This window comes from Stegodyphus dumicola, chromosome 1, assembly GCF_044657685.1.
Source record: "Stegodyphus dumicola isolate Sdum_Otavi_A_Nest chromosome 1, ASM4465768v1".
Classification (NCBI taxonomy): domain Eukaryota; kingdom Metazoa; phylum Arthropoda; class Arachnida; order Araneae; family Eresidae; genus Stegodyphus; species Stegodyphus dumicola.
Genome location: NC_140768.1, coordinates 221,244,099 through 221,260,070, shown reverse-complemented (window position 1 = coordinate 221,260,070; position 15,972 = coordinate 221,244,099). Strand labels below are relative to the sequence as shown.

At 35.1% G+C, this 15,972-nt stretch overlaps 1 protein-coding gene across 1 annotated transcript in view; it reads right to left on the bottom strand.

Annotated features, from left to right (window-relative positions):
• The window catches only part of LOC118193580 (polyamine-transporting ATPase 13A3-like), a 236,671-nt gene that overhangs the window by 14,607 nt on the left and 206,092 nt on the right, over positions 1 to 15,972 (bottom strand). The window contains exons 25-27 of the mRNA XM_085825885.1: positions 15,217 to 15,367; positions 5,575 to 5,729; positions 2,726 to 2,814 (exon numbers count right to left, since the gene is read on the bottom strand). Coding sequence (XP_085682011.1) covers positions 2,726 to 2,814; positions 5,575 to 5,729; positions 15,217 to 15,367 — 395 coding nt within the window. The remainder of the gene's footprint in view (positions 1 to 2,725; positions 2,815 to 5,574; positions 5,730 to 15,216; positions 15,368 to 15,972) is intronic.

The window sequence follows — 15,972 nt, the reverse complement described above, 5'->3', positions numbered from 1 at the left end:
ATGGCAGTGAGAAATTCATGCTATACACACCATACGTACATTTCATCAATAATATTATTTTTCAAATTTGAAGACAGTTAAATACAAAATTTTTATCCTTGTTTTATTTTTCCCATACTTGCAGATGGAAAATAAAAGAAATGCCTTTCACACACATTAGTGCTAGAATTTGTATAAATTTAGTAATAAATCAGGTACATACTAAATTTAATGAGAACAATGGCATACAATGCGTGCTTTTAAATAAGGCACCTAATTAATTAAGTAAATAAAATTTAATGTATGCATCATCATAAGAAGTCAGAGTTTACATATAAAGCAAGTAATGATTATGCTGATATAAATTATTCGCACGTCTGAAAACCCGAGTCATTTATTTACAGTTTTATTCAATCCTATTCTACTTTTAGCATAGCTAAAAGTTAAGTTTATATTTTTTTTCGAAGTCTTTTTGTAATAGGTTATCTCTATTTGTATGTATTATTGACCTTATCCGTATGAAATGGAAAACATTTACTTCCAAGGGAATATCTCCCCTCATGCATTCAACTTTTCTTTGATAAAACCTAAAATTGTAGAGACATTAAGAGTTTTCGGAAGCCGTAGAGATGAAGAATGAGCAATGCCCTCGCCGGGACTCTAACCACGGACCTCTCGAATACGCGCCGAGTGTGCTGACCACTTACACCACGAAGGCATGCTAAGACGGTCTTATATACTTACCCTTTTAAAGGGCTACTGGGGATTAAGGAACCCAATCGCCAAATCCTGGTGGTGGAAAATCATCATCCACCAACGTTTTTAGTTCGGGCCCTACTATAAAGACATTAGGATATTTGGAAGCAAAAGACATGAAAAATGAGTAATACCCTCGCCGGGACTCGAACCTCGGACCTCTCGAATACGCGCTGAGCGTGCTGATCATTTCACCTCGAAGGCATGCTAAGAAGGGGGAGAAATACTTCATAAACTAATACGATGGAATTATTTTACCAATATTTCTGCGTATCCATAACTTTTCTTGAAACTTTCGGTAAATTTTAAAACAAATACTCTCCTGTTTCCTGAATTTATTATTCATCTTGGCATTCCTTAATTTTCTATATTAACTTATACTTATTAGATTCTTTATAATATTCTTTTATAATTGGCAATTCAATATCCGCTAAAGACTGATATTACTAGGCTATAAGCATGACTACTTTTGCTGTTTCATCAGCGGTCTTATCATTCTGATGTAATTAGATGCTTGATCTGGTAATATCTGATGTAATTAGATGCTTGATCTGGTAATATCTGATGTAATTAGATGCTTGATCTGGTAATATCTGATGTAATTAGATGCTTGATCTGGTAATGCTATTTTAGTCTAACCTTAACTGACTTGAAGCGAATTATCACTATGTCTGAAAACAACAACAAAGTATTGAGAAGGTTAAAATATCTATTTTATTCAAACACAATTTAGCATATAAGGACTTTCTGTGCAGCTACAAATAAGCGCAACTCGTAATAATGCAACTAAATCGAACAGCCCAATTTAAATCAAACGTTGAACAGTTGTTAAGGTCTACATAATTAAATAATATACTAGAAGCTGGCTCACTACTCTAACAGAACGTCAGAATTAAAGTGTTGGTAGCGAGAAACCCTGCAAAACCGAATAATTACAACTGTTAGAGCTTTCAAGAAATGAAACAGGTAGCGCACACACTATGCCAGAATTACTCTATAAAAATCTCAGTTTAAATACTCTCTACTAATTTCCATTCTGGTGAGGAGTAAGGAAAAGAGAAAGCTATTGTTACGAATTTTGTATATAGCTAGATGATTTTAGTGCAATTGTGTGTGAAACTGCTGTCTTTCTTTTTTATAATGTAACATGAAAATCTTAAGCTATGCCAAAAAACTAAGGATACATGGGTAAGTCCATTTAACATTCAGTAAATGGGTATCTCGGTAATTTAGCGAGATATCGCTAAGCTGAGAACGGTTTCGGCGACTAATTTTTTCTCCAAATTTGGCGACTAATTTTTTTCTCCAAATTTGGCGACTAATAGGTCACCAATCTTGGCAACTATTTGGCCACATTTTGGTCTGGTCCCTGTATCAGAGTAATAAATATTGTAATTGAATAAATGTAATTGGTCACTATATTAACTGCAACTGTAATTAGACCCCCGTATTGCCTTCAGTAATTTCGAGAAGCAGAAAGTACAAAAATTATCTCAGCGGCCGGGTGAAAGCTATATAAGGACGCAGAGAGCATTTGCTGTCAGTTGTTGCTGTTAGCTCGGAGTGAGTTCTGAGTATTGAGATATCTCCGGGTAGCTTTCTCTTTAGCTGAGCTTTGCATTGCGTTGTGTTTAACGTTCATAGTAGTTTGAAATGTAACTAATAATTATAATTTGAGATATTATAAAGTGTTGCAAGACTGGTTTTGTGGACAGTTCAAGATATCTGAAGTGTTTCTTTTGATAAAATAAATTTTATTGGCCTATAATGGGAGCTGTGTGCATTCAATATGTTACCAACCCGTACGCACGCAATACTATAGTAAAGACTGGTTAATTAACATAAGTTTCTCTACAATTTGGATCCAGTTCAGTCTTATTTGAGACTTTTTGCCTTTTAGACCGTTTATGAGCTCTTTTATTGCACAGATACTTCAAGGACCGGGAAAATATTATTATACGGAATGAAAGAAAAAGGACATGAAACTTACATTTAGGTAATTCATCAGTGCTTCCGCGGGATCTAGGATTAAATAAGATGCTAAGGCAAATTCTGCACAAACAATGCAAACATATATTTCTGAAAAAAAAATAATAACAATATTTAGAGAATCAAACATTTAATATTGATTTTAATATAATAATTTTTGAAAAAGTTCGAGTTTGTCTGTGCAGAACAGTAATGTTACTTGTTAAATGTTTCGTGTTATAAAATAAATTTACAAGCTCAGTAACTATGCAGCTAAGATTTGAAAATACTAAATTAATAAATTACACGATTAAAAATTTACTTTCATTTTATCACATTTAGGATGAATGTGTCTTGAAATTTTTAGAAACACAATGCATGTTTTCGTAATGTTTAAGCAATTAAATTGCTGCATTACATTATATAAAATTACCAATAAAATGCGACGTTCTTATTGTAATTACTCTTTATTGAATATGTGCAATGAGAACTCTATGATAACCCATTTTCTTTGATAGTAATTAATTGTTTTGATTAAGTGTCAAAACTATGACGAACTTTTTCGCTTTAATATTCAAAATTGATGCTTAATCAGAAATAGGAATAAAAATCATGTACTGTCACATCATGATTTTCGTAGACTCGCACATGTTTCGCAGAATAGCTTTATGTGTATATTTATAGAAGTAATGCAGTATTTTAAAGAAAGTATGTCTACTTGCTGGAATGGAACAAACCAATATTTAGAGAATTATCAATTCAATAACTCAGGAAATTATTGTTGCGAAAAGTCCAACTACGGTGAGATAGCTTCTCCTCAAAGCGGGGTTAGGACTGCCAGAAAGTAACAGAAAAACGAAGGGTTGCCACATTTGGCCCGAAATCCTCCATGTGGCGATATTTGGTGACAAAATTAGCGATATGCCATAGACGGAGCGAGAAAATTCTAGAACGTATTTCTAGCGGTTTTTCTCGGGAATATTATCGAAGGTAGGTTAAAGCCATATATACCCTGCCTGTACGCGGAGTAGTATAGTAGTAGTGTCTTAAGTTTAAAGATTAGTTTGAGAGCTATCGACCGAGTAGGGAGCTATATCTTACTGTCTTGCCGTGAAGCTGTCTTCACCTTTATAGCCTGAAGGCTGTATTGCTGATTGTTATAGCCTTTGTCGTAGTTTTTCGACGAGTGTAAATGTGTTTTCGGAACTGTCCTGTGTACCAGTGTTTGTTGGTGAATAAATTGGGTTTTGATTTTCGTCGAGTGTTGCCATCAATTACTCCAACTCCACGATCACGTAGAACGCAACATTATATTTATAGATATTCAAATGAAGCAGCTTAATATGAGCACTACACGGATATGGAGGGATGCCTCGAGGAGACGTTTTAAGGGAAATTGACTAGTATCCACGCTGTACACAGGTAAAACCATGAAAACGACCATGCAGCCAGTCCCTTCGCCTGGACTCGTACCCCAGACAGAACTACCAGTATTCAGTAGCTTTTGCGGTTCAACCGCTAGAGGGCCTAGTGTAACAGCTTCTCTACATATTCCAGGTGCTCCAGTGTGCCCATGCTTTCTATTTAACTTCCCTTTTCTTTTTCACGGCCTTCCAAAACCTTCATTTGGCAAAATCGTATAGCTTACAAAGTTCTTATGCTTCGCCATCGCATTTCTGTGCTTCCTTCACTTATATTTTCAAAATTTGAAGTTCCATAAATGATTCAGCGAGACCTGTAATTTTTGTCTCTTCATTAGCAAAACTTTTTATTTTACGATATTGCATATCACTTTCTTTTCCATCCGATCATAATAAAGAGATACACTACATGAAAAAATGTCGTAAATTTTTCTCCTCCTTCATGCACTAATCTGAGAGTGTTCTTGAAGGATGATGCATTGCTATTTCTCAAAATAGATAATCTCCAGTACAGCGTATAAATTAAATGCTAGTTTTTACTTAAAACTGAAATCATAGCAGATTATTATTGCTATTGAAAAATAAAAAAATATCAGCTCTAAGAAATTAAGATGACCATGAAAAAGCATTTTAGAATGTTGCAAGAAGAAAATATGAAGAAAGTAGAAGTTAATATTTAATAAACTAAAATTTTTTTAAATTTCATAATTTCTGAAAGATACTGAACTCATTTCATTCAAATTAGTGTTTTCATAGATGCATCTTCCTTCATTTTTTCCTGCAACGCTACTATTCCTCTTCTCTTCAAACCAGTTTCTATCGCCCAAGAAAAATTACATTAAGATTAACGTTGTTTGAATAGTATATTTCATAAATACTATATATTTCATAAAGGAAGCTGCATTTACTAAGTATAATGTTAGAATTCATAATTAAGAGGTAACGCAGATGACAATTAATTATTCAGTTACTCATTTCTGTTCAGTGGTGTTTCAGTAATAATTTCTGAACTCATAGTTTTTAAAAATGAATAAAATAATAAATAATAATAATAATAATAATAATAATAATAATCCTTTAATAAAAAGAATGGAAAAACTGCTGTTAGTGGAAGTGAAGAAAATTAAATATGAAGAGTAATTATTTAACTAATAATTACTCTTCATATTTAATTGTGTGTTGGAATAAAAATTAACTCATTCAATTCTCCAAACCTTCTTGGTAATAAATATTTCCTTTCAGGTATAAGCATTATAAGCATGCAGAAAAGCAATAAATTTAAGCATGCAGATTTAATCTTATTATAATCCGAGCACGATTTTCAGGGTTTTTTTTTTAATTATTTTCTTATCCGATTAGGATAAGAACATATCGCAAGCTTATGGAAGAGTTTTGTTGTTTGCTTTATACAAAAAGAAATAACCATGTTATAGATCTAAAATGAACGTACGGTTTGAAAAAAAGTGCCTTTTATAAGGTGCTCCTGTGACAAATATGATAGAAGCAGCAATGTAAGACATCATATTCATTTTCAGTATTGTAGTTCCAGAATCTGATGGATCCGAAACAAGGGCATTTTCTTTATCGAATTTGAATGGTTCGTACCTATTAAAGAAGGAGAAAAAATAAACAAAATATTAAAATTAATCCATAAAGAAAGGCATTTAAAGTAATATGGTTTTATCATTTACACAGGGTATTCGAAACAGGCAATGTCAGATTTAATATTTCATGAAATGCTGATAATATGCATGCTCTCTCAGTTAAAAACTATCTCAAAATAAGTTAGAGAATTTTTCTAATTATTAAAACTAGTAAAATACTGCTTTAAAACGTTAAATACTAAATGTTCCATACTTTTAACTATCAAATTCAAGGAGATAATATTAATAGAATTTATTAATTTGTAGCATTTTTTAACGGCAATTAGCGAGTTATTATATGCAGGTTTTAACCAGATTTAGGTAGACTTTATAAAACGAACGTTACTTGTTTTAGAGAGTGATGATTCCGTGCTGGGTAAACAGCACTAATTATTAAATGTTTAGCTGTCTCAATGGAACTAAACATTATGCATATCGCCACGAAATTTGCACATAAAACTATGGAATGTATTGTATTTAACTTGTTAACATTCTGAATATTATAATAATTGGAATTTTTACACTGTGCGAATTGATGGAATATCACCTTTAATTCCATTCTCAACGCGAACTGGCCAGCTCACTCAAAGGTAATTGCATTTGCAGACGATGCAACCTTTGTAGTTAGTGGCAGAAGCAGAGACATTATAGCAAATAATTGTAATGAAGTTATCTCAATGTTTGACAATCTGTGCCGGGAAAAGAAGTTAAAAATTTCTGAGACCAAGTCCAAATACATGATATTTCATAAGCCGGGGCGAACAATCACACGAAATCCTTGTATCTCTATGCAGGGGAGGAAAATCAAATGTGTTAAAGAACTAACGCTCCTTGGCATCACGTTGGATGAGGCTTTCACTTGGATATCCCACCTACGGGCGCAACGTGAGAAAGCGCACCGCATTGCAAACAGCCTCAAAAGAATGCAGGGATCAAAATGGGGGTTACGCCCTTACATCTTAAAAATTCTCTATTCTACAGCTGTAGAGAAGATAATTACTTATGGAGCGGCGATCTGGGCCTGCCCGATGACGATAAGAAAAGCCAAAGTGCTAAACAGCATTCAGAGACCTTTCGTTCCTGCTATAACTAGGGCGTACCGAACGACTTCAACAGCAGCCGCATCAGTCCTAGCAGAGCTAATACCACTGCCAATTAAAGCGATGCAGGAGGCTGCAATTGATTCAGTTTTCCAACTGCAAATGTGTAAGACTTTCGGGGACGCCACTTATGACGCCTCTGAATATGAGTTCAAGAGTTCTCAGCTGGATACGCACCCGTCCCTTTACGGGAACGGAGACTTCACGTACCACGACCCAACTCTCGCACCAAACACACACGGCCCAGGAGTTATCATATTTACAGACGGGTCCAAATTAGATGGAGATGTGGGGTGCGCTTTTGTAGCATATAATAAAGGAGATGTACTAGCAACCTGGAAAGGGCATATGAACCCTGGAAACACAGTGTTCCAGGCGGAAGTTCTGGCACTGCATAAGGCAATAGATTGGCTAATAACATCCCACCAACGGTACGCAACAATCTTCAGTGACAGCCTCTCAGCAATTCATGCAATTAAAAACCCACGACATTCAGCGCTTCTTATTACGGAGGAGCAAAAAACGCTAAGAGAGAACACCCCCACTTCAAAGATCCGCATATCCTGGGTAAGGGCACACGCTGGAACCGAGGGTAATGAGAAAGCAGACGAATTGGCGAAGGAGGCAGCCCAAAATCAAAACTTTTTCTAAGTTTCGATTTTGCTGCCGAAATCGCACCTAAAACGCAAAGCGCGGTTAACGGCCCTAAGCCTGTGGCAGGAGGAATGGGATACAATCCAACAAGGCCGGAGAACCCATGACTTTATAGATAGAGTGACGACAGATCGGGTAATCTCCGCACCCTACCTCACGCGCTTCATAACGGGTCATGGACCTTTCCCGTCTTATTTCAAAGACAGAGGCATATCTACCACCAATATGTGTGTCTGCGGCAATGAAGGATCGCCTGATCATTATCTTGCGGAATGCCCTTTAACATTAGTTTCGGTGGACCTGAGGTCCCGTTCAAGCGCTTTCTAATAAAACAACCGGCACTTACAAATAAAATTAAATGTATAATGGATAAGCTCGAAGCGCTTGGACAAGAGCTGTGTCAAGCAGAATGATGTCTAGGAAGCTCCAAGTAGTGAGCTAAGTTATGTGCAGCAAATTATTCGCTTAGTAAATCTATATTTATATGCCTGGTATCACTACATATGTACTGCTTGACGTCCTGTTTTTGTCTTTTTGTACTAATTCACAAAAAGTCATGTTTCTGTATGAAATGTTGTATAGGCCATGTATGCTATGACAATATGCTATGCTATGTTCAATCACATTTGTCTATGCTATGCTATGCCCACCTGCTGTACAGGTCATGTTATGCTGTTTATATATATATATTTTGTTTATTATAAAAATGTTTTGTCAATATATATGCCTCTAAGCTATGTTCATATGCAAGGCTATGTTCTGTATGCCATGCTGGCTATATGACGCTGTGTATTTTATGTCGTAAATCTGTGATGTCATGTTATGTCGCATTACTATGTATATTATGTCTATGAGATGCTATGGTATGTCGCTACGCTATACCCATCTTTCATGTAGTTAAGTTATGTTGTGTATTTAATGCTGTAATTATATAATCCTTATTCTATGCTATGTCACATGATGGTGCAATGTTAATGCTGTGTCATGTTATGTCTACGCTAAGCTATGATATGTCATCATGCAATGTCCACCTGTCGCATAGGTCATGCCACACTGCGAATTGTATGTTGTAAATATGTAACCACAATATGTCTTATTTATGCTTAACTATGTTATGTTGCTATACTATATCCACCTGTCATGTGTTTCTCCTTTATGATCTTTTTTCTTATTCTTTACATTTAACAATATTGATAAGTGAATTTTTGCTTGCCTTTCGTGATGTCTATCCACAGGAACGCTTGGAATTCCGTTTCATTTTTATCACACAGAAGCTTTATTTACAGCTATGTACAACAATTGTCTGCTTACATTAGAACATTCATCACGTTTTTTTTTTTGGTTGCCAATACATCTATCTCAAAAATCCGCAATGTGGTAAGAAAAGTATAAGCTAAAAGTAAAAAACGCTGCGCCCTCTCGTGGCCAGCTACATAAACTGTAACATCCTCCCCCTCGATGATTTGGTTCATCAAAGGATTGGATTCTGAAGTTATCTTAAACATTAAATGTTTTTAATGTTCTACAAGTTTAAATGTTCATAGATACAGTGTTCGCAATTTAAGTTCATTGTATTCAGTTCAAAGAGTTCAAGTCATTTTTAATGGGTACAATAACTGCACAGGACGACGAAGATGAGTTCCATTAGCTAAACGGACAGTGCAAGCCCTTATTTTCCCATCTCGTCCTGGATGACACTCCTGTACAAGTCCCATCTTCCATAATAATCTTGGTAATTTTTCTTCATGTACTAGAACTACAGAGCCTTTCAAAAGATCTGTTACGGCATTACCTCTCTGAATTTGTTTTACGTTTCGAATTTCAAGTAAGTATTCTCTTTTCCATCTTTTCCAAAACTCTTCTAATAACCTTAGCCGGTATTTATATCGCCTTGTTAAATTTTCTTTAGTTGAATCAGGTTCAAGAATTTTGCCAGATGGTAAGGATGTCAGTCTTCGTCCAACTAGAAAATGAGCTGGCGTCAGCGGTTCTGGTTCCCCAACTTCACTATAAACATATGTCAGTGGACGCGAATTCAATATCGCCTCAATTTCAATTAAAACTGTTTCCAGCTCTTCAAATTTAAGTGAAGCCTTCATGAGTATTTTCTTCAAACATGACTTGATAGATCTAACAAGCCTTTCCCAAAAACCGCTCCACCAAGCCGCCTTCTCCACATTGAATTTCCACTCAATACCTTTATTACCAAAATAATTTTGAACTTCTGTGTCCTTGATGGTATTCCATAGTTTTTGTAAATCCTTGTCTGCTCTTTTGAAGGTTTTTGCATTGTCTGAATATATTATTCGACATACTCCTCTTCTTGAAATAAATCTTCTAAAGGACAGAAGAAAATTGTTTGCTGTTTGGCTAGACACTAGTTCCAGATGCACTGCTCTGATTACAGCGCATGTATACAGAGCAATATAAACTTTCCCAGTTTCATCCTTTGTACTCATAGGACCAGCAAAATCAAGTCCTACAACTTCGAAGGGATTTGCCTCTGTTATTCTTTCGATTGGTAAAGGAGCGATATCCTGACTTAGTGGCTTAGCTTTAAATCTGACGCAAATCACACACTTGTTAATATTACTCTTTACACGCTGTCGACCCTTAAATATCCAAAATTTTCCCCTAATTTGAGTTTTCAGCTACACCAGCGTGTGCTTGCGTTTCGTGACAATCTTTAATGATATGATCTGTGAAATGAGACTTCTCAGGTAGTATTGCTGGGCCCTAACATAATTGCTGTAAAATGTTTAATGGAACGAAATGAATAGCACTTTGTTAGGATATATTTGGAATCATAAAGCAGATAAACTGAAATTTCGAATTAAGGATGAATTACTCAAGGATCCGGCTGAGGAAATAACAAACGGAAGATTCTTCAAGTTGCGGGCGAACTATACGATCCTATCGGTTTCATATCTCCCTTTGTTGTTGCAGCTAAAATGATGCAATGCGGTAAGAAAAATATTACAAGCTAAAAGTAAAAAACGCTGCGCCCTCTCGTGGCCAGCTACATAAACTGTAACATCCTGTAAGTTACATTACGTTGTGTATTTAATGTTGTAAATATGTTATGTCACTATGCAATGACTGTATTCTATACTATGTCCCGTCGAATGCTATGCCATGTTATGTCTGTGCTGAGCTGTGTTATGTCGCCATGCAATGCTCTCCTGTCGTGTAGGTAATGCAACTCTAGGTACTTTATGTTGTAAACATGTTATGCTATAGATGGAGCGGGTCCCGGACTATACCCGATTAGTCTTTGAAAGCCGTCCGGGTGTCCGGCCCTGCTGTCACCTGTGCGAATTGGAGCAAAATGGTAAAATTTAAGTTCTGTATTTACAGATCTCTTATAACCACAGTTCTGAAAACGTTTATATCGAATCGTTTATATCGAAATATGAAAAGTTTTATATGAAAATGTATAAAATTATATGTTTATATGAAAAGTTTATATCGAAATTTCCCATATTTTTAATATGGAAAACTTTGTAACTAGATGAACATGTGTAGGATTAATATTTAAGAAAATAAAGCCTATAGCTTCCGTTTTCAGGACATTCCTTGTAAATAATTCGTTATAAATCAAAGAGTCTCAGTTTGGTACACTAAAGAATTGAATGTTAATACGTATCATCTTGATGCAATTATTCGCTTCATAATCAATGTATCATCTTGTTGCAATTATTCTCTTCATAATCAAAGATAATATAAAAGAGGTGAATAAATTTTCAGAAATTTTAAAAAACACTACATATGACACAGCTAATGAGTATGATTAATTACAACTAGGCTAATGAAATTTTCCACCAGCAAAAAAAACATCTTGAGCATATCTTAAGACTGTTGCTTAAATACTCAGTGCACATCCCTCAGACTTCCTACAATATCTCCTTAACATCTTCAAAACATTTTTCACAATGCAACATGTCACTCAGCACATTATCGCAGAGACTGAATGGAGATGAGATGTTCTCAGTACATCTCCATTCAATCTCTACGATAAAGCACTTAAAATTTCTTAAAAAAATCGTATAAAAATCATTACGATTTGAAAGCGATTTTTCATTTGCTTATCATGTCTCAGAGATATTCTCAGAATTTCTTCATGTGTTCCCTACGAAACAGTAATGGTTGTTACAAAGATTTACAAGGCTCTTAACAGTATGTCAGGAATACCCTCAGGATCATATCGTAATGCCCTACTAAGTTAATAAATTACTATACTCACAGAATTCTACGATCTTCGTACTAAAATTACAAACATAAAATTTTGCACCTTATGAGCAATGAAGCACTTGGAAGTACATATCTAAGATCAATAGTTACAATAGTTATTAATACACTTTTAGTGAATACTTAGTATTTTTAACAATAGAACCACAACAAAACATAGCATTGTAATGGTTCTGGGAATTCTTTTCCAGTTATGCAGTCTTACTCAGCGGTTCCCACAAACACTTAAATGTATTTTACAAGGTATTTTTGATTTTTGGTGGCATCATATTTAAAAAAAAACTCTTAATTTTTAGAAAAGTCCATAGAACATTTGGAGGTCAAAATTTACATATTTGGGTCGTTGTCAAGATTACAGTAAGCAAGGTTGTTGACTGTTTCCTCTTTCAGATCATAAATATTCTATTCCATGCAGTTGCACTTTTATAGCATTCTTGACATTTCATTTTCTTGTAAGTCCCTTGATATTACCAGTCACCTAATCTTTAAGATGTTCCCTGTGGTATTTTTAAGATGCACTAACGGCGTTTGCTTTAGCTTAACAACATTTTTTCGACTTAACATATGTACATAAAGCAATTAAAAATATTCTGATATAACCTCTGCACTTGCTTCACACAGAATAAAAGATGTGAATATGTCTCACGATGTTATTTCTGCATCTATTTCCATGAATTGCCGTCAGGCTTGATGCAGAACCCGATAGATGTTAAATTAAGAATCGTTAAAAATTCAGAAGTTTGGTTCCGCTCGCAAGGCAGCTACGTCCACTGGAAAGGCAGAGTTATTAAGGTTGAGCTTCTGGCCCATGTGCTTATCATGTTCGGGCTATTCAAAATGCACTATCCACTTCATGGTTTCACCTCATCTTTAAAACTATTAGGCTGCCCGTTAGGTTATTATATCAAACTTTGTCAAGTGGCAGGGAAATACTTTCTTCATATACTGTACGTATAAATTATAAATTCAACTCTAGAGAAAAAAATTTTCACTTTGAGACTGAGGGTACACAGAATTCATGATGGAGGGTATATGGTTGTGTTTTCTGTCTGGGCCATTGCATGTTAAGGAAGTATAGCTCTAAGACGTTCAGGGCAGTAGTATGGCATCCTTGGCAGGTACTTAAGAAGAAGGACCATTGTGCAAATTTAAGGCGGTTCTACGTATGAGGTGAGATGCTTGTTCTTCGTATTTAGGCATTTATGCAACACTATATTTTCTGCTACCATTTGGTATGAGATCCTAAGCATCCGCGAGGACAACGCAATAGCAAACTGCTATTGTTCTATATATACTGTCAGTACGTTTATGCATATTTTCTTTAATATGTTTGAGGTTACTAATTCAAGCATTAATCTACTATGACATTCAGATATTTGATTTGTCGTAGGATTTTAATACTTTTAGCATACATGAACCCCCTATTTGTCGCTTACCTGGAATTAAAATCTTGGCCTGTATTTTAGCTACAGAGTTACTAGCTTTTGTTCCAACGATTAGTTTGTGCATTTTGATAACATTATTTTACACTTTTTTTACTTAAAATTAGTAAAAAAAAAACAACCGTATATTTTGCGTAGGTTTAGCCAAAAAACTCAATTGATTTCGAGGGCAAACAGGTTTCTCTTCATAACGGGCAAATAAATATGCAAGACTGGAAAGTAGCGGGCGTAACGGACATATTTATACCCTACTGCAGTGAAACGAACGAGAAGGTAATTGTATTCCATTATACAAGTGCAAGCGCTGAATTCGTTACTATGTATAGTATACTATATACATATCCTCTGCTATGTATATAGGACTAAAAAAACTTTTTTTTTCACAAAAGGTGATTGTCGCGCTCGATATGCTAGTCTTCTAACATGGTGTGTCCACGTATTCCGCTAATAACACATATGAAGATATCTGTAGTGATGATGATAACTAATTGTTATTAATATGTACCCTACATTATTTAATAAGTATTCGATTTTTCTTTTTAAAAATTTTATTATGAAATAAATGTGTAAAATATATTATATTTATTATACAGTAAAATGGGTATTTTTTTTATCTGAAATGCCTTAAAACACTTATACATAACGCACCCTTACGAAGGGCCTACTTTTTATTTGAAACATTTTAAAACCTTGTACACAGAACTTTCAATCTTCGCGTGCATTCTGAAAAATAATATATCATTAATAATAATCTGTAAAATTACTTTCTAAGATGCAGTATATTTGACACATGAATTTTGATGTGCGGATCAAATATGGCTTTTAGTTCCTTAATTAGGAATTCTTTTAAAGATTTCATATCCCTCATGGCTTTTTAAATGCAATGTGAAAAGAGTTCAGTGTTGCTTGCACAGATGTAATACCCCGCATCCGAGCTCATATATGCATGCATATATTTTTTATATACTTGTGAATTGCTATAGACGAGAAACCGATGTGTGTCAGGTGCAAATCGGACCATGCAGCATCATTTAAGAGTTGTGAATTTCATTCCAGAGTTTATGAAAGGAACTCAAGGGGAATGTTCCAAAGTTGACACATTTCTTCACCAGCAATACTACTGTATAAAAATTCACCTCAGGAAAGAACTCGCCCAGCTCATGCGCACAATGCTTCTACCCAACAATCTGTGATGGACTTATTTTCTGATAAAAGTCCCAGTGATCGCCTGTCTAAAGTGTTAGAAAATGCTGACAGGTGCAAAAAGATGAACTCGCCACTTACAAAATTGAAATTAGCACTCTCACTTGTTAAACTTTTTGAAACAGAAGAAATTTAAATTTACAGTCAACGGAAGATGAAGCGATTTGAACCATCACGCAACTTTCCATTTCGCCATGGCAGATTAAGGATGATTCGGCAGAGGGGAAATGCTTATTAGTCAAGTAATGATCCCACTGCCTCGACAGAAGCTGGATGTATCATCGCAGTTTAGTGATCTTTAGGACCAACAGACGGCGAAAGACCAGAAGCTTAGCTTCTCTCAAGAGGCAAAGTACCGCTCCTCTTTCAGCTCCATCTCAATCGGTGACCATAAAACTTTGGATTTTTCACAGGTCAGGCTCTATATGGGATCTCTTTCAGGCTCTGCAGCAGCGGAAATTTTCCCCGTTGTGTACCAGAAAAAAACAATAAAATATTATACGTTTTAATAAGAAGTCTTTTCTAAAAATTATTGTCACGAATTTTGCTACACCTTAAAAATAAAAATGTAACTTCCAGATGCAAAATGTAATTAAATATATTATTAATAACATCATTAGTGATTTTCAGCTCTATACATAATAACATAGCATTTGGCTATGAAAGATGCATCAGTGCTGCGTCTATTTATATCATGTTTATAAAGGAAAAACCAAATAACAATTTATGAGCTTAATTCGTGATCTTAATTGCCCTGAAGATATATCGTAGCTAAGATCAGATAAGCTCTAGTAATACTTACCAAGATTGCGAAAGGCAGTACTGGTAAGCTATCAAATGGATTGCTGTTTGAAGTGCGATGAATGAAAAAATCGAAAATAACGGAACGATGCTGACAAGACTTCTGGTTGGAGGCCTTTTTGCCAGCCTTGGAAAAGCCCAAGTTGCACCAACTTAAAAAAAAAAGAAAAAAGATTATACATATTATTAAATCAAAGCATGTGGAATGAAGTTTCAGGTAACTTTGTGGCTGGTTTATTTACATAGCAATGCTAGTTAATAAAGTCGCCAGAATTTCTGATTTGATGATAAACAATAAATAAAAATAACTTTCTTCTTTTATATTTTCCAGCGGCCGAGCGGTAAAGTCGCTGAACACTGGTAGTTCGGTCCGAGGTTCGAATCCCGCGAATGGGCTGGCTGCATGGGCGTTTTCGTGGTTTTCCCCATGTGTAACGTGTATACGAGCCAGTTTCCCTTAGAAAGTCCTCCACGAAGGCATCCCTCCTCTTAGGCAGATAGCCCTCGAGGCTTTGCCGTATTCACACACACACACACTTCTTTTATATTTTCCGTTAGCTTTACATTTTCTGATTTTTTGCTGGGAATAAAGATCATGAAAAAAATAGCTAAAAGTCATTTATCTTTCGAATTTATTTTTCAGAGTTTTAAAGTTTTTATTTGACGCTCTAAAATCAGATTTATGAGCTTGTTTAGTTTTTATAAGCTTCACTTTGGCTGTTGAAGAAGTAGAAGAATATTTTATCAAAAAGTACGT